Raw genomic sequence first — 24,322 nt, 5'->3', positions numbered from 1 at the left:
TTGCACCCATTTTACATCGAAAGAAATAGAGCATTATGGAATCATTTTTCTCTCTTTGAGCAGCAAGGGACAGATTATCCATAGACTAGTTACAAAATCTCCCCTTTTTAAGTGGAAAATTTACTTAGGACAGCCCCCTCTAGTTTAGACTGTAAACTACTCTTTTACACCAGAGGCTGTCCCAAGTAAAAAATAGGCCAATATTTCATTTCCCAACAAAACTTAACCCCATTTTTAAGTGAAAAAATGAGTGGAAAATTTCTTTACGCCTATTTTACGCCGAAAGAAACAACATAAATTGGAGCAATGCTAATGTCACTCATTTGAGTGAATGTATTTTATTTAAACCATTGATCTTGCAGGAAAGGAAAAGAAGGTATAAGATTTCGCAGATGATCTTAATCCATTGATCAAATTGTAGCTTTTAAGTGGTTTCTTGAAAAAAAAATGACCATTTGATAACCGCATGTCTCAATTGAGCGGACAAGATCTCGCAGTTTTTTTTTTTCTTTTTAAAGGTATAGGAATCGACGGCCATCCCTTATAGTCTCGTGGTGGCCCACAAGATCACACCGACATGCCACATGAACTATGAGCCCACAAACAGAAAATCTCATTCTCTCAAATGATTTTAGCAGCTCCCATCAGATATCTCAATTGACATTAGCAGCCCTCACAAGATCTCATTCATTCAAATGATATTAACTGCCCCAAAAAGTTACTCTCATTCTATCAAATGAAGAACAACCATAAGAACATCTCTTTCTCTCAAATAATATTATTATTTCCACCCCCATCTCAGCATTTCACCCCCTTTTGTTTCTCTTTTCCTTAAAATGACTTTAGTTTTAGGAAAAGCCAAATAAAAGGGCTGAAAATGCAGACATTTTTGGGAAAAGAATGGGAGTGGAAATGCTGAAAAAAGGTGGAAATATCATTGAACAAAAAATAAAGCAAAACTTGAGAGTCAATAACCATCTCTGGAGAAGAAAGTAAATGTGAAATGGAGCCCATGTGCACCACAGTTAGACTTTGAGGGTTATGCAGAGAAGAGAGAAATAGGGCCATGTGAAGGGTATCAGATACAAAGAATTATTTAAAAGATCTGCATTTCTTCAAATAGCAACAAAGAAGTACAATAAAAAAAGAAGAAATGACTCGTGGTATTTGACCCTCTCTCACATCTCTTCTCTCAGTAATGCATGTGGGAAGAGAACGTGAAAATAATTGCAAGTGCTCTGGTTTTTTTCCAGTTTCTGCAGTTATAGAGTCAGTTACAGGTTGCCCATTAAATAAAGAAATGAACTAGAAAAAAATTACACAGCTAGTTTTTAGTTGCAGCAATCACATGTGGACTTGTACCCAAGTGGGTTATGCTTCCTAATTAAAGCCCCTCAATCTAAAGCCATTAAATGTGATCAAATTCCACCCTCATCTTTGCCTTCTTCACCTTCTTCCTCCTACATTCATTGTCTAGGCCAGAGGGAAAATGGCAAATAAGATTATATTGTGCACTTGCTTTTGTGTTGGGTTTCTGTTTTTCTGTTAATGTCAAAGTGTTTACCCATCAGGGTGGACTAAAGGCCATGCTACTTTTTATGGCGGCAGCGATGCTTCTGGGACTATGGGTATATGACTAATTTACTTTGCTTTATTGCTGTATCGTTTACTTTGCTTAATTAGCTTAGTTGTTGTATTTATTTATTTACGAATCGATGCGACATAGGACTGAATCTTAGTGGATGATAATTATAGGTGAAGCCTGTGGATATGGAAACTTGTACCAAACTGGATAAGGTACTAGGACAGCAGCTTTAAGTACTGCATTATTCAACGACGGGATCTCATGTGGGGAATGCTTTCGTATCATCTGCGATTACCAAACAGATTCGAGGTGGTGTTTGAAAGGGAGATCTGTGACCGTAACCGCGACAAACTTTTGCCCTCCCAATTTAGATCTTCCACGCAACAATGGCGGGTGGTGCAATCCTCCACTCCAACATTTCGACATGGCACAACCTGCTTGGGAGAAGATCGCTATCTATAGTGGTGGAATTGTACCCGTGTCGTTCCAAAGGTTGGTTCTTTTTCTTCTCTTCTAATTTCCCTTCCAGTTATCTAATGCAAGGTTTTAAATTTCGGTTTCGGTTTAGGCCACAATGGAAATCGAAATATTTCGATTTCTGTGGAAATTTCAGCCAAAAACTTGTAAATTTCATGGAAAAAAATCAGTTTTTCTAAATTCAGTGGAAATTTCGTATATTTCAGTGAAATTTCAGCAAAATACTGTAAAAAAAAACGATTCCACACGAATTCCGTTTCGGTCTTGGTGGAAATCCGAAATTTCGGCCAAAATACTTTGGTTTCGGCCAAAATTTAAAACTATGATCTAATGTCAAACACTTGATGGCTAAACATACCCATATCTTGTTTGATACAGAGTTCTGTGCAAGAAGCACGGTGGTGTTCGGTTCACTATCAACGGGAGAGACTACTTTGAGCTTGTTACCATACTCAACGTTGGAGGCTGCGGTTCAATCAAATCTGCTTCTATCAAGGGTTCAAACACTGGATGGATTGTAATGTCAAGGAATTCGGGAGCTAACTGGCAAGCCAACTCTTATTTGAATGGCCAATCTCTATCCTTTCAGGTCACTACAACAGATGGATAAACTCGACTCTTTCCTGACATTGCCCCGTCAAATTGGCAGTTTGGCCAGACTTTCACTAGCAGTGTACAATTCTAATTGTAGTTTAGGGTTCAAGATTTAAGGTTGGCAGAGGCGTGCGTGTTAATTTATCAAAGCTGCCCGCCATTCTTAAGTTTTATTGGATGGGAAGGAGAAAATTGGAATCGAACCTGTAACCTCAAGGCTACTCTTTTATCCCTATGAGTCTATGACTAGGCCACGAGATAGTGAATGATTTGGGGATGGAATATTCACAGAAGAACATAATTGTAGATTATCACGTTAATACTTAATAGTATCATATTTTATGTCATAACGATGCATTTTAATGAATTTGAATCAATAAATAAAAGCTATCTTTTCGCATTTCAGATTTCAATGTCTCATCCTACTTAAGTTTTCCCTAAACCATTTCTTTATTGTGCAAGAGATGAAATAACCCAAAGACATGGTTGATGATGTGTTTCCTATGTTAATCTCTCAAATTAACATCGATTAAATATTTAAACTAGATCCGATGCTCATCTGATGGGAACCATCCTTGGGCCCATATTCTAATTTTTTTTGTGTTATTTAGGTATTTTTAAGTCCTTTAAGTTGCCATTCAAAAAAGCCCTTTAAGTTATTGGAGGGTAGGACTGGCAATCACACCCGAAAAAACGGGGATCCGCCCCGCACGGGGCGGGAATTCCCTGATTTGGGCATGGATAGGGATGGGGACTTAAAAATTTCTCCGGAGCGGGGACGGGGCGGAAGCAGGGACTACTCTAGGCTCGCCCCGATTTAATACCTTGCATTACCCCATTATCTGTACATAATATGTATTTTCAAAAAAAATTATATTTTTAAAATTCCAAATATACCCTTTGGCCTTTGCCTTTTACTGTGTGGCGCGAGGATGGGGATTAAATATTCCCCGTGGGGCGGGGACGGGGATTCCCCGCCATCCCCTAAACGAGGAAGGGGAATGCAACATCCGGCCCCGCCCCGCCTCATTGCCAACCCTATTGTAGGGGTACTACGGTCTTTTCCCATCAAAATCACTTATGTTCTTTAAGTTATGAGTGTTTTAAATAGAGCCTGCATATGTATTACGAAAATTTTAAGTCAAGTATGATGCTTCATGTTAGGTCAGTTTTCTATTCCTAAACTCATCTTTTTCTCTCTATTTTCTTATCCATCTCTTTTCTCCCATCACTTTTTGTAGCCTTCCTGACTGGGTTTATAAACCGTTCCTTTTCCTTTATCTTTCTTCTCCTTGATCTTGTTTTCCTCTTTTCTTGGTCCTAATCTAATTCTTTTCTTAATCTTGATCTCTCGTCTTGATCTCGATCTCTTTTCTTAATCAAGATTATTTTTCTTGATCTTTGATTCGCTATTTCCTTTCTCTTTATTTCTTTTGGTTGTCAAGGGTTCACATCATTTTGGTATCAAATCTCAGTGCTTAGGCCTCTTATAGGGTTCATTCATTTTCATCCCCCCCTGCGACAGTGTTCGATAAAAGTCCAGTTTCAGTCTCTTTTAATTAAATGCCTTAGGTAAGTTTATCTAGCACCCTTCAGGTGTTTGGTAAAATTCCCTATAGAGCCTAGTATCACATCATCATATACATAGATAAAGAGAGGAAAATGATATTGGCACATGTTTTGAAATCTTAATTCAAATGTACTTACTAGACAAAACTTTGAAACTGTTTGGCTATAACTGCCTCCTCTCTCAATGATGGTTTCACATTGGAAGTAGGTGGAACAAAGTCAAGAAGAAAATGAAAATAAGCTTCACAATTTTCAAATGGGGGCATGATAATCCTAACCTTGACAATGTCTTTATATGGCCACAGTCGACCCAAAAGACTTGACAATGGTACTGACTCTTTCCGCGAAAGTGGTGGAGGTTATTTTCTTCCCTGGTACATGAAATGGGTTTGAAACTGCATCTACATATACTGAGTGGAACCTCCTGAAAAACTGTGTAATTTCCAACAAAGAAGATGGAAAAAGAGAATGAGAAGTAGTAGTAATATGTTAGACTAGTGTCGTTTAGATTCATAGCAAATACAGTATTAACTAAACATGAGAACAAGAAGCTATGTGGCACAACGCACAATCATGGAAGAACATAACGAACATCAGAGAGCCTCCAAAGGAGGAAATAATGAAGGTTCCTGTATTATAGTACTGAAAGCTACACAACAAATTAAGTTGTGAACATAAATTGAATGCGACATATAAATATGCAATTGTAGTATGAGTAAACTAGAACCTATTATCACATGTGCAAATGTGAACGTAGTTACCACTGGATGCGTAAGCATTTATTTTAGCACGGATGCATTTGCACACAGACATGGGCCAATGCATGTTACATTAGTGCTCCAATTGTTAGGAAAACCATTCTATTTTTTTTTCCTGTTCTTATATAAATCCCAGTGTGGTTGATATGCTAGAATGTTTGGTTATCTGTCCACAATCTTGCTTCAAATCCTCTCCTATTTCCAGTTCAAACAGCATAGTGATGGATTAATTGAGATAGGGCTCTGCAAGTAAAGGTTATTATGATCAGGCTGTGGGTCACACGTTAGTACACACAACAATTTTCTTCATCATGATTAATTACTCTTGATCTCTCCCACAGAAATCCCTAGACGTAACATTTTTCTTTATCAGTTAAATCAGCATGACAATCTAGAAATCATTTAGAACTTGTTTTGGAGATGATCATCTGTACTAGCCCTACTTTGAAAATCGACTGTCCATAATATGGTCTAGTGATAATAGCTTGGGTCATTGTTTTGAAAATCTTACGATTTACGGTTCGATTTACGATTCTTAGGCAAAACGATTTCAATCCCATGATCGAATCTTAATTTGTATGAATCTTACGATTTTTTATTGAATCTTACGATTCGATCGTAAATCGTACGATTCATACGATTTATGCGATTTATCAAAATTAAGTTTTGTATAAAAGAAAATGTCTTTCTTTGAAAAGACCTCTTTTCCTTTCTACATTACAAGAAGCCTTTGAAATCCCTCTCATTAGAAGGAAGAAGACAGAGGAGAAGTAGGACATCGAACAAATCGAACCGGTCGAGCACAAAGCATTTGTTGAGGGCATTACTCACATCGAGGTGGGAGACTACCATAATAAGGACAACATCGATTCCCGATTTTATGATTGATATTTGTCATTTGATGTTTGAGACTTTGAGAATTGATATGATCTTGTGTCTTTTTTTAAAGATTATTAACCAAGATGCATGGTTTTGGATGAGAATTAGATGATTCGTATGTGTCAAGTTTGTCAGCAAATAATTTGTATTACGATATTGAATGCTAATCATGGTAGTTTCTGTTTGAATTAATGAATTTGGATAAAAAATGAATAATTGGCTATTTTTATTCTTTAATTTATTTATAATTTTTTATTATACATATTTTTTTATATTTTTGAATGAATATTACGATTTACGAGGGTATGTTAGTGATATATCCAACGTATATTACTTGAAAAACCACTTCGTGTTTGAATACTTTTGATTTTTTTCCATTTTTTATCAACTGGTATGTTAGTGATATATCCAACGTATATTACTTGAAAAACCACTTCGTGTTTGAATCGGCTTGACTCGGCTAGGACTCGCCGAGTCTGCGACTCAGAAACGCGGTCGGCACGAATCTGCGTCGACTCGTCCGAGTTCCGAGCTGAGTCAATGCGTTTTTAAACACTGCTTGACACCATAGGGGTTGAAGGGGACTTGCTCAATGCTATTCGTTGGGGTGAAAGAAGGAAAGGGGTTTCAGTGCCACCTGAAGATTTTTTGTTATCGACGAAACCATCATTGGTTCTGACTCCACCTGACTTGATCAATACGGCCAATGCACATGTGTAGCTCCCATTCCGTCGACTCACCCAGTCAACCCTGGAGAGGGATCTCGATCCGTCCTCCCCATCGCAGGAACTATCACCTTCTCACCATCATTTGTCACTTGGAAACCCGTCTATGCCCAACTGCAAAAGAGACCCTACATGTGTGCATGCCATCACTCTGTTTCCAAACTGTTTGGAGGTAAGGTAAGGGGAAGAAACAGAGTAGAGGAATTGGCTGACTCATCAGGCTCATGACCTGAAGACTGCAGGTTCGAATCCGAATCTTGTCCCCGCCTAATCACATTCTATAGCCATCGAGATATTAAGAACACGTCATTGTGTCCCCAAACTTTGGCCTGCAAATGCATTAGCAAATCCTTTTTAAACAAACAGTGTTTTTCGAAAACCTTTGATACACAATTTATCAAATCCGTCTGGCCAGACATTCTTTAAGGGGCCTTGTTGAGATCGAAATTGTAAATGAATTTCCTCTACAAGAGAGGTGGAGGATTCCTTGTTGGGCATCATTATTGATCACATGGGTTTGTGTGATAACTGACGTAGAGCGATTCGGAAGCGTTCTTCGACGATCTTCGGATCAGATCAGATCTAGAATATTTTGTGTTTTTTTTATATAAGATAGGGATCTTGATCTTTACTACAAGCGTGGGGACACAAGAGGTCAAATCAAGCACGGGATCATCCGAAATGGATCCTTGCATACAACAAGGAGTAAAAAGATGGGAGAAATGGGAAAAAGACTAGAATCCCTAGCCTACAATTCACATTTCACAAGAAAAGATGGAGATACAAGAGACTCTCCCAAAAGAAAAGAAATTCTCTACAAATTTCTATTCATCCAAAAAACTAAGTAAAATGAGAGACCATGGGGCTTTATACACTAGCCCATTACAATATAAAAGGACTAAACTACCCATAGTAAGAAGAATGATCATTAAGGACATGAAACTACAAACTAATCAAAAGGATATCACTAAAGGGAAAAATGAGAAATAAGGACCCACGAAAGACAAAATGCACTACACTACCCCTGAGCTAATGCAGTCCAATGAAAAGCTGATGCACTAGGGGATGCTCTGCATCAAACTCCCCTTCTTGAGAAGAACTCAACCTCGAGTTTGCATCAGCTCTAGTCGAGCATGTCCTCCAGGATCAAATATGAAGATGACCCAATCTCGCATCAAGAGTAGTCATCCATAATAGTCACTCCGCCCCATGCATCTCATGAGCAATGGATCATCCCTGCAAATGTAGCAGTCTGGAGGAGTAGTAGTCCATATCAAAACAAGCCTCTGCTGAAAGTGATAGTGGTATAGTGGTCTGCCATGCCAACCAACTGTAATCTCACCAAATATCTCATCTATGTCGGGTGTAACAACTATAGGCAGCACCATCTCAATATGAACAACATCTGCCAAGACACTATCTGTGCATGTGGCAAAGGTAATGTCATCTGTAATGTCTATGTGTGTATGCACCTCATCTGCAACTATACTCACCAGTGGTGCGGAAGACTCTGTCTCGGCATGCTCTGTCGCAACCTCAATATCATCATCATCGACGCCTTCACTATCAAGGACAATAAGCTCACCACTAATATCATCAACAACACGGTTGTCAAGCACGCCACCATCACTGTCTGGCTCTAAAATGATGGTTCCAACAACCTCTCCAGACTCAACCATTATCTCTTCCTCCCCTTCTTGTTCGCTAGCCTCATCATTGGCCTCTAGGGTTGGAGAAGGAGATGTATGTGCATGTCGCTCGAGTCTCTGCAACTGCATAGTGAGGAAATCAAGATTATCTTTCGATACTCTGTAGGAGCATAAATCCTCAACAAGCGATCACGGACATGCTCCCACCGGCGAAACGGAGGGTTGCCCACGTCATGACGCTCTCTTTCTACGAGCATCCACATAGACTCTGCACTAAGTCTGACAGTCTCTCTGGCACATCGTAATGTCTCACGATGGTTGAAGTTATAGTATCTGTGATATGCATCGAGTGCATCAGCCCAAATCATGCAATCGGTCTCAACATCACCATAACCATAGATGTGAGGAACAAATGGTGGTGCCATAGATAGAATAAGAAGCACTGGTATGGTCTACTAAGTCGGTAAGTGAATGTGCCAAGACCTGTTCAAAGTCAGCTAGCGAAATGGAAGCACTAGCAAAATACAAGCACTAACAATAGGAATAAGGCATGATATCGCAGTTTCAATTCCTAAAGTAGCATGTCATGAATAATCCACAATTTTAGACGAGAAACTTCATGGCTGGAGCTCTTAACCTGTCAACATGTTAAAGACTCCAATTTGTATAGAGCTGTCGCAAGGAATTTCTAATACAATCTGCAGTCTAGTGTCCTGACTCAGTTCGGATCTGTTTGTTGTCTGATGAAAGTGTAGCCCAACTAGTAGTGAGTCTGCTGAAAGTGTTGCCCAACTAGTAGTGAGCTGAAGAAAAATGCAAGGCGTGAAGGAGCTGTTCAGATATCAATGCCTCAAATTTGATAGTGTCTTGCACAAAATTGGACAACTGTTCCGGAATTCCAGTCAACTTCAATCAATGCTCACCATGGATTGTGCCCATTATGTCCTCCTGAAGTTCAATTATGACACCTACCATTGCCAACAAATTTGTACTACTAGCATGCAACCTGATCTAATCAGGAAGATTACAACAATAAAAGTTGCAGCTTTCCAACTCCAGTTCTTTGGCTGTAGAGACTTTCAAGATTGATAGTTTCAAGTTTGATGTGGAGGACCGTTGACTGATGTAGCACTTATGGATGAAGCAAATCAGACTACTGTAGAGAAAATAATCCAGCTGCAGCACTCTGTAACAGGTTGTAGAATTCCCAACTTTCAACTCTAGAGGTTCCAGCTCGGCCTTATGGTGCTGTGACAGTTTGCATGCTAGACAAAACCAACTGAAAACAATTTTATTGGCCTTCTGAATCCACCGGAGTGGTGGCTGATTTGTACAATGATAGTCCCTTTTCTCAATCTATATTAAAGGCCAACACCCAACAAGCAGTTCAGATAACCATGATCAGAATTCAGCACTAAAGTAATTAGTAGCAATGCGGACCCTCAATTCTCTATGTTTTCAACACAGGGGCTAAGGAATTGATCTACCTTACAAGTTACAATAGTGCTCGGCTTCCATCAGTGATGAACCTATCATTCTTCAAAGTGACATCCAAGTAGGCATGGTTCAGACACTTACAAAACTCATCCAGAATGATAGTGCTGGAAACTTTGTTGTTGCAGATAGCTTGAAGGCTGAAAAACTCCAGGCCAATCTAATCCGGTCACCCTTCAATTTGTATGGCAGCTCATGAAGGCAGTGTAGATGAAACTATTATGAACACCCTTTAATAAACAGCCATCACAATGACATGTCAATGTCGGTTAAGCTTGAGCACAAGTCTGTTCTTTTATGCATTGAATGAAAATATCCAAGGTTTAAGAAACCTCCAAATGGATTTCCAAAAATCAAGAGAGCCAAACGAGTAAAAGGAATCTGAGCCTTAAGAGGAAACTTCAGGACTGCATGTCCGACAAGGAAGGAGCGAATGTAAGAGCAGAATTCTGCTCTCTCTATTGATCAAGTGATGTAATGTTCATTCCAATAGCAAATACTAGACCAAACTCAATTTGGCATTAAGACAAACATGCCTTGTGCACCTTAACATACCAAAAGCAAGAGCTTAAGGGTCTTGGTAGGATCTTGCCTTCTCCAACTCCCAACAGTAACACATTGAGGCATTTCAACAGACATTCTATATCCAGTCTTCAAGCATCATAATAACATGGAGGATTATTATACTATTGGATTGCAAACCAAAGGCAGCTGTGTGAAGGTTTTGTCAACCAAATAACGAGATGTTTCTAGTGCTAACAACTGTCCACATAGGGCCAAGATGATCTTATAGATCTCAACCTCTTTCACATGCTTTTCATCAAACACTAAACATGCACTCTTGTAGGCAATATAGAAAGAGGGTTCAATCCGTTACAAGGAGATGGACTACTTGTTGGTTTTTCAACTTTCTCAAGTAACCAAGTGCACAAATTCACATAAAATGTTTCATTCCTCAATTCTCAGATATAAGAAACAATTAGCAACTGTACAAAGCCCAATGAACAACATGCAGACTTCAATTGGTATATGATCTTCGGGCAGAGCTTGGATGGAAAAGGCTTCTCAAATGTCATTAACATTCCAGATGGTTTCACAATACAGAACTGAGCTAATTTTTCTTGAAATTCATGAGTTTGGGGGAGGAAAACTCAATCAAAGATCTTTTCTAGACATTAGCAATGGTAATGCTATTAGGCTTTGAATGCATGTAGACGATCTGTAACAGGGGCAATAATTCTGATTATAAAATGTCTGAAATGTTGATCTGAGCTAGGATTCTTACATTTCTGCACAGATTTCCAATTGCTCAGAACCGAGGGCAGATCTGGCTCAAAGCTAAGACAAAATGCAAAAATTGGAAACAAAGGGGATGCTCAATTTACCGAGGGCAGATCTTCTGTTTTCTTGCGTCAATTTCTTGAAAGAAGTTCCTTTCTCAATGAATTTTAACAACAAAACAACAGAATTCTTACCAGATGTTAACCGAGAGAAATCTGGGAGTAAATTTCAAGAGAAGAAAACTCCAGTACTAATCAGTTGAAAGAGGATCTGCAGAAATTTTTTAATTTCTGCAGCCTTGCTCTGATACCAAATTGACGTAGAGAGATTCGGAAGCGTTCTTCGACGATCTTCGGATCGGATCAGATCTAGAAGATTTTGTATTTTTTTTATTTTTTTTATATAAGATAGGGATCTTGATCTTTACTATAAGCGTTGGGACACAAGAGGTCAGATCAAGCACGGGATCATCCGAAACGGATCCTTGCATACAACAAGGAGTAAAAAGATGGGAGAAATGGGAAAAAGACTAAAATCCCTAGCCTACAATTCACATTTCACAAGAAAAGATGGAGATACAAGAGACTCTCCCAAAAGAGAAGGAATTCTCTACAAATTTCTATTCATCCAAAAAACTAAGTAAAATGAGAGACCATGGGGCTTTATACACTAGCCCATTACAATATAAAAGGACTAAACTACCCATAGTAAGAACAATGATCATTAAGGACATGAAACTACAAACTAATAAAAAAGATATCACTAAAGGGGAAAATGAGAAATAAGGACCCACGAAAGACAAAATGCACTACACTACCCCTAAGCTAATGCAGTCCAATGAAAAGCTGATGCACTAGGGGATGCTCTGCATCAATGACCCAATACTACCTTTGATAATCCTATTTGGACTACGATTAGTTAGACCAAAGCCATAAGACTTGCCCACAGATTACGACCCCTCAAGTCTAAGGACATATCCAAGGGTCATGTCAAACAGAATAACCATATCCAAATCCTTATCCACAGGTTATTCTGTAAAGTGATATGTTCAGTGCGTGCGTGATCCAATCATCGCCACCCATTCCAGCTGCTTAGGGTCAACTACCCCAGTGACCGAGATAGGCCACCCCAATGCATATATGGAAGCGGGATCAATGATGGTTGTGTACAGGTATGAGATGTCCAATCTCAACCCCAACCAGGAATATTCTAGGTCTGCAAAGAACCGGATGGTCATATCTCCCTGCCACATTATCTCTACGTGCATGACCCACCCTACGGTGCTACCTAAGGACGAACGTGTGTCTGGAAGCACATCACACACTCCTGCAAATACCCAATAGATGTCACGAACCAATAAATACAGTTTCAATACAGCAACTGTTGGCTTTTAGGGTATACACTCTAACATATACCTGAGAGTAACCCGAGAGAAAACCCAAATGAAAACCAGAGGAACCAGAGAAGAACCCCTTCTCCTCTCTTCCTCTCTCAGCTACTACGCCCTTCGTTTGCCGCCACACAACTGGTCATGTAAAGAAGAGGCTTTTAATCTTACGTTTTCTAAAAAACTAAAGACGTTTCCAGTTTAGTTTCCCATCAAAAGGTAAGTGGAGTGGGAAACAAGGCAACCTTCCCGACAATATAAATGGTTCTCTGCTTTTCTTCACATACTAGCAAGCTTGTGTTTTCTACTCTTAAGATGATCACAAGTAATCCATGGACATAATCTAGTAGAATGCCGGAATAGGAGCATCCCACAACTTGGATCAAGGCAAAGACAGCATCAACAAAGGAAGGAAAATTGAAGGAAACAAAAAAGGAACCATGGCTCTGCCAAAACCAAACCATCTTACCACTCCCTGTCCTAGGAATATCAACTTCCTCTAACATGCTTAGTAACACCAACACAGATTCACTCTCTTCAAACTTACAATACCTCCTATGCTATCCCCTATAGACATCACAATATCACATACATGGAATCCATATTCCTAGCAATCATAAAGACTTGGATGCTCTACATAAGGAAAATCCCCCAACACTGAAAACCTAATGCCAAGGAAGGACATTGAAGAAAATAAAAAGGAGCCGTGTTCTTCCAAACCCAAACCCTCCTACTACTCCCCGACACAAGAATATGAACTTCCTCCAATATGCCCTTTGCCTAATCCAATCTGCATCTCACAGTGACGGCAAGCTTTACTTTGAAAAAGGATATGAGACTTTTATTTTATCCAAAACAAATGTGGATTAGTCCCCCCTAGTGAAGGAGAACAATGGTGACAGCCATGGTTACTTCAGTGACTGCAGGATTCTCTTTAAAAGCTACCGACCTGTTATTGATTTTAGAACAACTAATGCTTTTCCAATCTATGGTGACTGGTGATTCTCTTGCCACTAACTGTTGTTGTTTATGAACTTATCCCACGAGGACCAAGGGTGGTTTCTTGTGGGGACTGTGTGTTTTGTATCAGAGGCCTTTGAGCCATATCTTCTTTCTCCCCAAGGGGCTACAGGCGGACTTTTATCCCCCAAGACTACAGATGAAGATTTAAAATCCCATGTAAAGATTTTAGAAAAAAAGAAAAAGGATGGACTAAGAAATGTACTACACGTAAACTAATTATGGCCATATCCATATCATATATACATCATCACGTGCAATCAAATAAACATGAAATGAAAAAGTAAGAATAGAGCTAAATTGACATAACATTCTAATTGAGAATCAAATTAAAAAAAAAAAAAAAAAAAACTCCCGCAGATACATCTTGAAAAAAGAAAGTACACAAGACTAAGAAGCAAAATATAATTGACCAACACACTTACATTTCTCACATCTGCATCTCTGGCTTCTAGGTCAGTTGTCACCAAAATAAATTTCACCTTCGTGTTGGTCAAATATCCATAACTGCATTAGACTCCACTGTGATGAGAAACGAAATGTAACAAAAAACTGATTGAAACAGAAAGAATGAGAAACAAATAACTAAAATGTTTGTCATACAGCAGTTTGAAAATAGAAAATCCAAAAGAAACATACACTTTGTAGTTCTCAGCAGGATAGAGAAGACCAAGGAACGTCTCGTTCAATGTAGGCCCAGTTTTCTTCGGATTGTTTACTGAACATTAGAAGAAAAAAAAGGGTCAAACTGGCTCCTTTTCCCTACAAATTCATAAAGTCAAATGACGTAAGTTTTTTAGGCCATCTACTCAAGCAACCGGCCGGATTCAGAGTTCAACTTTACCAGCAGAAAGACTCCACATACTAAACCTAAGGAAAAGATAATATATGAAAGAAACTCCATTTCAAAAAAATATATATGAAAGAAAACTGAATCTAGAACACCTTAAATACTGCCATTTTTCAAACCTCTACAACAAGTATTTAATATAAAATAAAGCTAAAATATTATTTATAACTGACCAGAACCCCATCAGTTACAGGTATCAAGAATATAATCATGGAGGGAGACTTCCTCAAAGTAATTAGATGGATAGGCGGGAATCGCTCCCACACATGGAGATTTGTAGGGGTGATTGATGAGATTCTAGACCATGTAGAGGGTGTAGAGGGTCATCCGGTCTGTTTTCAGCATGTCCAGATGTCAGCGAAGGGAGAGGTGGACCACCCTGCCTATGAGGGTGTTGATAGGCCGATTTTGGAGATTTTTTATTATTTACCTTCTTGATATTGCTTATCGCTCGTCTTGTGCTTCTTTTGCTTTTCTTGTGTATCGCTTGCCCTCTTGGTCGCGAGTCTTTTTATTGCTCTTAATAAAATATCATTTTTTAATGGCAAAAAAATATTGAAAAAGGAGAAAAAGAACAGAGGACCGAGATGGTCAAAGAGAGGAAAGAAAAAACGCCAGAAGGAACAAAAAACTGAAGATAGGAACTCAGAGTGGAAGAAAATCGAACAGCTCCAACTCTGGAAACACCCGCCCCGGCTAATCTATCGGCCTTGCCGTTGACTGATCTCCCCACAAGCTTATATGAAATGGAGACGCTTTCTTCTCGCTCATGAATCTCATCAATCCAAGGCGCGAACCTCCAGGAGGTGGACAACTCCCCTCCAGCAATCTAATAACATTCAGGGAGTCTCCTCCAACTACAAAATTATCCAAGAATGGTCTCTAAAAGACGCAAATCCTGTAAAACTGCTCAAGCCAGGATTAGTAGCTCCGATGAGACCTAAAAAAGCCACTTAGTAGCTGCATGCTTGTTCCTCAGAAGACCTCATACTTCTGCTGGTCATGGATTACCAAGATTAGAACCATCAAAGTTTGGATTTGAAGACCTTGGATCAGAGAGTTCCATTCTGGCAAGGGAACTAACCTCTCTTCATAAGTAAAAAAAATATCTCTCCACTCCTGCCACAACTTCTTTTTTTGGAATGGTTGCAATTTCATTCACAGAAAAAGAGAAGACTGAGATGGCCAACTCCAAAGTAGAGAAAGTACAACAAAGAAAAAAATCAAAAATAGCGACAATCGCGGGGGAAGAAAATCAAACATCTCGAAAACCGCCTTTCCCACTCCTTAAGGAGCAAGGCCATCCGCCACACAATTCGCCGACCTGCTTGCGTGGTTGAAGACAATGGAAGATTCGCCTATCATATCTTGGATCTCATCAAAGAAATGAGCAAATCTCCAAAGAGAGACAATCGAGCCTCTCAACCACCGAATGACATTCAAAGAACCACCTTCCACTATTGTTATATCCAAGGAGGCTCTGTTTAGACCTTTTATTCTTGATGGGCTGCCCTTACTTCCGCCTCAGTGGCATCTGCTGTCCCAATTGCACTCGAATACAACCAAATAACTTCCAAATTCGAATTCCTTAGAACTCCACCAATGCATGTCGGCCCGGGGTTACCTAAGTTAGACCCATCAAAGTTTAGCTTAAGCATCCACTCGAGCTTCCCAAGATTGAACATATGAATCCTGCCTCTCCACATTAGAGCACACCTCCTTTCAACCCTCCCACGAGTCAAAAGCCGATGTAAATCTAAACATTGGAAGAATTCTAACCCACTCAATAATCAGAGCAATAGATTCGATGAACAAAAAGTAAGGGGATTTTGCCACACCCTCGAATACTCTAGCATTCCTTTCTTTCCATAGCACCCATAAAGATGTCAGAAGGCAAGTGTTCCAAAGCACATCACCTCTCTTCCTCCACAGAGCCGCCGCCCACCCTTCCAACAAATCAGTAAGCTTGGATGGGAAGACCCACGTTATACCAAATCTGGACAAGATACCACTCCAAACTGATCCAGTCACTTTAAAGTGAATGAAGATATAGTCAATCGATTCCCCGGCTTCAATGCACAAAGCACAATGATCTACAAGCCACATCCCCCTCTTTCGTAGGAAATCAATAGTCAGGATTCGGCCGCTAAAAGCTGCCCAATAGAATATGCTTGCTCTAGGTGGAGCCTGGATTTTCCACACTTATGCTTCAATTGAGGGTATAGAGAGAAGCACTAGATTTTTGTAGAAGGATTTAACAGAGAAGATGCCAGTAGAGTCCTAGATCCATATCCTTTTGTCCTCCCCATTTCTTTTGATGTGGCACCCATCTAGAAACTGAAAAAACTTGCCACAAAATCTAGTTCTCAATCAAAGAAATTCCTTCTAAAGCTCGGTATCCACGACACACTATCCCCATTCCTTTTGAAGCAGTCTTTGGCAAAGGCATCTTTATGGTCTGGCACCAAAAACAATGAAGGAAAAGTATCTTTCAACGGATTAACCGAACACCAAACATCATCCCAAAATTTTATGTGATCTCTAGATTAGAACCTGAACTTGTACCCAAATTGAATCGATGTCTAATTCGAAGTATGTCATGATTCCCAATGGCCCAACTTCGCCCCAACTTACTTTCTACAACCTTGGCCCACAGCTGAGATTGCTCCTCACCAAACCTCCACAACCATTTATCCAATAGCACCAAATTTGTCTCCTTAATTCTTTTAATTCCCAGCCTCCCACATCCCACATTTTAAGGGCATGCATACCTTTTTCCAATTTACCAAAGGGATACCTTTCCTCTCTCTCTCTCTCTCTCTCTCTCTCTCTCTCTCTCTCTCTCTCTCTCTCTCTCTCAGGAATCTCCTCTGAATTTGTTCAATTAAGCCAACAACACTCATAGGGCATTTAAACAGAGAAAGTTGGTAGATCAGGATGTTAGTCAAAACCCTTGCCACAACTAATAAGCAGAAGAAAACTGAAAACTCAGGGGGACTTTGACCCATGCTGTGGACAAAGCAAATACATTTTTTTTTAAATTCTAGCCAATGACAAAGCAATTACTTTTATATAAATAAAATAAGACAACTTAACTTTGCCCTTGAAGACCCGCGCATTCCTTTCTTTCCAAATGATGCATAAAGTGGCAAGTAGAACCACTTTCCAGAGTGTCTTCCTTTTTTAGCACCAAGGCACACATGACCACTCCTCCAAAAGATCGAATAAGGATGCTGGGAAGACCAACAACAAACCAAACCTTCTCACGATCTTGCCCCATACTTCTCTAGCCATGCGACAACGTAGGAGCATATGATTTACAGATTCTCCAGCTTGCACACAGAGGGTACAACGGTCCACAATCAACACATGCTGATTGCACGAGTGATATACTGTGAGGCTCTTGTCTTAAAAGGCAGTCTATCCAAAAGCACTGACTCGGGGAGGCACTAGAGTGCTCCACATCCTGGCTAGAATCGAAGGACTAGTGGTCATATCCAAATTAAAATAGAAGGATTTGACACTAAAAATTCCAGACGAGCACCATATTCAAACCCTTTTATCCTCACTCCCGCACACTCTCTAGCCTTCTCCTCTCTACCCATCTCTTCCCAACTAGCCCCAGTAGTATTCCATGGAATATTTTTTACATGGTTGCCAAACATGTACTAGATTTATTTAAGAAAATTTTGAAGCATACTGCGAAGAAAAGGGGTGGCCCTGGGAAGAAAAGAGGGGCTAATATATAACTTCCCACTTTTATATGTTACAATCTCCTATCCGTATATCCGTGCGTGTACAAGAGACAGATCTCTCAAATTCTTCCCCGAAGACTCTCCTAGTAAGAGAGAAGAAGAAGAAGAAGAAGAAGATGATCGTTTGCATTGTTGTGGTGGGGCACCAAGTGCGTATATCAAAACCCCATCTCCATATTTTCGTTAAATCACCACCATACATCTAGAATCTAACGTCCTGGATCTTCCATTCACTGTCTGCAGAATAACCCATTATATCTGCAGAGTTTCACAGAGGCTGATGATGCCCTAAAGCTCCATCACATCGTTCATTGCTCATTGGATGTTATCAACGAGAGAGGTTCTTTTTAAGCCCCTCTTTTGTGTTTATGTGTTAACATGATCGGTCTTTTGATCATTTGCTTGTTTAGGGGGGGCTCTCTTCAATTTTGGTTTTCTATGGTCTTATTTGATTTTTGAGATTCAATAACATAACCCATTCTGTGAAAATGGAAAATATGAGTAAATGAAATGTGGTGCAAAACTGTGTTCATATTATGACTGGGGTTTTGATATACGCACCTGGTGCCCCACTACAGCAACGCAAACGATCATCTTCTTCTTCTCTCTCTCACTAAGAGAGTCTTCGGGGAAGAATTTGAGAGATCTGTCTCTTGTACACGCGCGGATATACGGAAAGGAGATTGTAACATATAAAAGTGGGAAGTTATATATTAGCCCCCCTTTTCTTCCCAGGGACACCCCTTTTCTTTACAGTAGGCTTCAAAATTTTCTTAAATAAATATAGTACATGTTTGGCAACCATGTAACAAATATTCCATGGAATACTACTGAGGCTAGTTGGGAAGAGATGGGTAGAGAGGAGAAGGCTAGAGAGTGCGTGGGAGTGAGGACTGAGGAGACAAAACCCTTGAAAACAAGAAAAAAAAAAAGAACAATTTGAAGTAGCGTATCCTTTTTTATTGTTTTTAGGGATTTTTCATCCTCTCTCTGCTCCTATCTCACCATTTAGCTAACAACTATTGGAATAAATTTTCATGATTGTCAAACATGTTCCGGAAAATGACGGGCAAAGACTGTTTTTAACTAGCTAGAAGGTTGGTTTTTGCAATCATACCAACTAAAATTTCTAAAATACTGTTTTTAACCTGTCAATATCAGTCCCTCTGTATATACATTTCTTATTTGATTTGAAGGAACCATTTGCTTTGAGTCTCCGTTGTGTACTTAATTGATTTGATTTCGGCCTTGTTTGGATTGCAAGAAAAATATTTCTACTTCTACTCTTTACACAATTAAAAGAAAATGATACAATTATGGTTAATTTAGACAGATATTATGATTAACGGAAGGTCCATCTACGTAAAAGTTTAATAGGTTTGGTTAAAGTCCTTTTTTTCCCGATTGTACAAAAGTAGAAAATTTTACAAATAACTTTCCTTTCCAAACTTTTCAAGAAAATTCCGGCAATCCAAACACAGTCTAAACTTAATGATGCTTCATGAATTAAGTGTTAGTTGTAACTCCTCGATTAAGATCATTATATTTTTGTTTTCAATTGCCACTCAATCATTTTTACTTTATTCTAGAAAAACTACTAAGCACCAATGATCCCTGTTAGGATTGCAAGGAAAACAATTCTCACAGGAAAAACTTTCTTTAGAAAATTTTTTGCTTTCCTCAATTTAGGAGCTAATGATATGTTTATGATTAATTTAGATTGAAAACATCGTAAACTCAATGTTCCTCAAAAGAAAAATTGAATAGGGTTGGCTCAAATTTAGGTGGGTCCAATATGGCAAGGATATTAGAAGGAGGGCAAAGCAGATAGAGGACCATAACGAGGGGGAGGAAAGAACCAGTGTGTTTCCACCGGTTTCTGGCCACGTAATGAAGGTAGAAGGGGAGAAAAGGAAAGGGGATATGGAAATCTAAAGGCCTGAGATTTTCAGCCCAGTGGGTATGTTCACTTGGGGGATTATTTTACCCTGAATATAGGAGAAGGGGAGTGCTAAGAGGAGAAGAGAAGGAAGAGGACTATTTCTCAACTCAACTCAACGAAGCCTTTGTCCCAAACTAGTTGGGGTTGGCTGAATGAATCCTTTATGCTCCGTTTGGTTGCCGGAATTTTTTTTGTTCTTAGGACTTTTGTGGAATTTCCACAGGAAACCCATGTTTGATTGCTGGTTATATAGTGGGCCCAAAATAATCCCAGGAACCAAAATAACCCCGCACGAAACCCTACGCTGGAAAAAAAATACTCCCTGGAACCAAAAATAAGCTTGCAGAAGAATTTTTTTTTCTTCCCAACAGTTCAAGCAACCAAACAAAGCATTTTCCCCCCACCATAGTCTGGTCAACCAAACATGGGATTTTTATTTTACCGGGGTACTTCCAGGGAGTTTTTTTTCCCACCAATCTCCCAGGGAGTTTTTTGTTCCACAAAAATCCCAAGAACCAAAAAAAATCTGGCAACCAAACGGACCATTAGAAAAAATTCATGAAGAAGGTAAAAGGAATCTACCCGGCTCTAACCTAGTTCTAGTTGGGTTCAAGGACGAGAACTATTTAATTTTAAAAAATACGAATATTTAAATGTTAGGATGTAGATAGGTCGTGCCTAGAAAATCAGATCTGAGGGTTATGATCATACTATAGAGAAGATTTTCTAGGCACGGCATATCTACATCATGTGGGCCAACAATGGATTAATTATTTGATGTTTGTTCGTATTTTTCTAAGAAAATTTCTGCCAACAAAAGTGTTGGGGAAGTTACCTTGTTTCCCTTTCCTAGTTTAACTAGGTTTTCTAGTTATGCTGGAAAAGTGGCCCGGTTTAGGTTTTTTAGAAAACCTAATATATAGTCTCCCAAAATCACATGAATGGTGTGGGTTGTGGCAAGCAGATTTGCTCAACGGATTTTCTCAACAAGTGGTACCGAGCTCAAGTTGGAGTGATCATCAAGGCCAAATGGAGTGATTGTGGGTGTTGTGATTTGATAGCGGGAATCTTCTGGTACACATTACTGTGTTCATCAGGCTTGTGGATCAGCTCCACAAGGTTGATAAAAAGTTGAAGGAAGAAGACAAGTCCCTTTTGCTTATTACTTCGCTTTCGGATTCATATGACAACCTGGTGACAACTTTACTGTATCACATGGATACAATGAAGTTAGAGGAGGTCACGGTGAACCGTGTGCTCTTGTCGAATGAGATGCGAAAGAAACATGTTCTTGATGAGAGTCAAGGGCATGAGCTAGTTGTTCGTGGTGGGAATCAAAGAGGAAGGTCGTCTGACAGAGGATCAGGAAAAGGCAAGTCAAGATACAGAGTCAGCGAAAAGGATGCGCGATATTATTGTTGAAAGAAGAAAATAGCCACATCAAGCGGGATTGTCCGAAGCAAGTTGACCAATCGGACATTGGTGCTACAAATACGATGGTAGCTATACCGGATTAACAAAGCAAAGCGGTTGGAGACGTTTCATAGTCTCTACAGGTAATCACTTCTCTTCATGATGGGTGGATTCTAGATTCAGGGTTCTCTATTCATGTATGCTCTAGGAGAGAATATTTTGATAAGTTCTAGGAGATAAGGGTATGTGTTGTGTCCTTCGCTGACGGGTTTACTTGTAATATCAGAGGAATTGGGATAGTGAAGATTAAGATGTTCGACCGAGTCGTTCGTACTTTGGGTGGTATAGTCCATGTCTAAGAGATAGGGAAGAATCTAGTGTCTCTTGGCTAGTTGGACTCCAGAGGTTGCAAGTATTCGACTGTAGGTAGAGCCATGCAAGTATTCGACTGTAGGTGGAGCCATGCAGGTATTCGAATGTAGGTGGAGCCATGAAAATCACACACGACTGTATGGTTCTGATGAAAGGAGACAAGTGTGACGGATTATATCGTCTGATTGAGGATACCGTAACCAGTGTTCCTCAGATCTTGATGACTAGTTGGAAACAGAGTGGTAGAGCGTGCACGCATAAGATCTCTTTTGCAGTTGGTGCAGAGACAGGTTCTCGGGTTGCAGATTATGTTGAGAAGATGATGGTACCTGCGTTGGGGAGGATGGATCAATACCTCTCCAAGGTTGACTAGGTGAGTCAACAGGTAGACAGCTACACATGTGCACTGACCATGTTGATCGAGTCGAGAGAAGTCAGAACCAGGATGATTCGATAGTGTGTAGCTAGTACTTCAAAAGGCCAATGGTAGTTTGCGACGACAACGGAATGATGGCAACATCAATGAAAAATATTCATGTGGCTGGGAAACAAGCAAGAGTGAAAGCCACCACAAAGTGGGCCACCGAGAACAGCGGATGTGAAAGTGTGGAGGTATGCTAGGGTAATGAGTGGGGGCCCGTCTAGGTATGGGACTAGGTGGGACCTAACCAGGTATGGGACAGGTTTAAAGGGCCTAGCATGTTCCATCAGCTCTAGAGCTTTTGGCATATTGGTAAGGTACCTAACATCTTCTCACACTGGGAAAGTCATAATGAGTTAATGATGGAATTTCCATTCCCTTCATCTGCACAATTACATATGAACATGGTTGAAGTAATTGTGAGTCTCTAGTTACATTCATAATGAACACAGTTTTGCACCACATTTCATTGACTCATATTTTGGAACAAAGAGAGCGCCCCCAAATAAGCAAATGATCAAAAGACCGATCATGGTAATATATAAACACAAAAGGGGGGAAAATGAACCTCTCTCGTCAATTACATCCAATGAGCAGTGGACGATGTGATGGAGCTTCAGGGCATCATCTGCCTCTGTGAAACTTTGCAGATACAGAGGGTTATTCTGAGGGCAAGAAAAGTAAGATCCGGAACGTTAGATTCTCGACGTACGGTGGAGATTTAGCGAAGATATGGTATGGGGTTGTAATATACGCACCTGGTGCCCAACGACTGCAACGGAAACGATCATCTTCTTCTTCCTCTTATTCTCTCTCTCCGGGACAGAATTTGATCTCTCTCTCTCCCAAACGCGCGGATATATGAACACGAGATTGTATACGAGACGTGGGCGTGTATTTTTTTTATTTTATTTTTTTACACGCCCCCGTTGGAAAGAGGTATAGTGAGGCGGATGATCTAAGCCATTCATCTGTGAGTGATTCTTTTTTAACACTGCAAGGGGTGAAAAAGTGGTGTAAAGCCCTACAGTCCAGTATTTTTCAGAAAAATGCAGTACTGCTTACACCATAGGGTGATCAAAAGATTCAAAACCGTTCACTTGATGGGCCACAACGTAGATACCTTGTGCAGTTGTGCCCCAAAAATCATTTCCATAGGATGATCCCAACCCTCGGATTTGTAGTGGTTTTCACAATATGCAGTTCTCTATAGATTGTAGGGCTAGGATCATCCTATGGAAATGATTTTTTGTCGGCGCACCCTATTTACGTTGTGGCCCATCAAATGGACGGTTTCGATCATTGTATGGTGTAAGCCGTACAGCACTTTTTGAAAAATATTAAACTATAGGGGCTTACACCGTATAAAAACTAAACGTGGTGAACCAGATAAGGTTGAGTGGGCCAATGTATCATTTTCATTTGGTTGCACAAAGGCCTGGTGGCTTAGGGGTTTTGCTTGGCATTTGAGTGTCGCATCACCAAAACCCCTTGTTTTGTTGCCAATAGAGCATTGACATCCTACAATCCTAGCTAATAATTGTATGTCTGGTGAAGTGTCACCCCTGTCCCCTCTTTCCCACTTTTCTATCTCTCTATTGGTAATGACACCCGCTACTTTTGGTGATGTGACAACCAACACTAGTTACAACTATTCTCCGAGATAAATTCCAGGTAAATCCAATGCTTGTCTCCTCCCAGTTAACTAGTTCTACTACTCTCTTAGACCGTATTTTTGGTTTGCAGTTTTCATATGAGTCGTTTGCAGTTAACTAATTCAACACTAGTTACGTCAAAAGAAACTGAGCCTAAATAAATCCAGTACATGTTTGCCAACCATGTAAAAAAATATTCCATTGAATACTACAGGGGCTAGTGGTGAAAGATGGGCAGAGAGGAGAGACTTGTGAGGGAGGGAATGAGGGGAGATGAAAAACCCTTGAAAAAAAGATTTTTTTTTTTTTTGAATTCATTGTCTTTAGGGTTTTTCATCTTTCTCCGTACTCTCCACTCCTCTCTTTCCGTCCCTCCACAGCTCCTACCTCGCCTTTGAGCTACCAACTATTCAATGGAATAAATTTTCATGGTTGCCAAATATGTCATGGAGAACGACTGCCGAAGACTGTTTTTAACCACCTAGAAGGTTGTTTT

At 39.9% G+C, this 24,322-nt stretch overlaps 1 protein-coding gene and 1 pseudogene across 2 annotated transcripts; one reads left to right on the top strand and one right to left on the bottom strand.

The window, feature by feature from the left end:
- The first annotated feature begins 1,198 nt into the window (after positions 1-1,198).
- On the top strand, positions 1,199-3,002 carry LOC143892261 (expansin-A11-like; annotated as a pseudogene). Its single transcript, XR_013255466.1, has 4 exons — positions 1,199-1,269; positions 1,478-1,628; positions 1,756-2,077; positions 2,441-3,002. The product of XR_013255466.1 is annotated as an expansin-A11-like (transcript).
- Positions 3,003-4,286: 1,284 nt separating this feature from the next.
- Positions 4,287-23,082, bottom strand: LOC143875077 (SNARE-like superfamily protein). Its single transcript, XM_077376937.1, has 5 exons — positions 22,930-23,082; positions 22,740-22,836; positions 14,058-14,136; positions 13,844-13,925; positions 4,287-4,657 (listed from the first exon to the last, which is right to left on the bottom strand). The coding sequence occupies exons 1-5, from the start codon at positions 22,960-22,962 to the stop codon at positions 4,517-4,519; spliced, it is 432 nt and encodes a 143-aa protein (XP_077233052.1). The 5' UTR covers positions 22,963-23,082; the 3' UTR covers positions 4,287-4,516.
- Positions 23,083-24,322: the final 1,240 nt, after the last annotated feature.

Source organism: Tasmannia lanceolata, unplaced genomic scaffold (assembly GCF_043159265.1).
Source record: "Tasmannia lanceolata isolate RefF3 unplaced genomic scaffold, GAP_Taslan_0.1 ptg000002l, whole genome shotgun sequence".
Lineage (NCBI taxonomy): Eukaryota > Viridiplantae > Streptophyta > Magnoliopsida > Canellales > Winteraceae > Tasmannia > Tasmannia lanceolata.
This window is presented reverse-complemented; position numbering and strand designations above follow the sequence as displayed.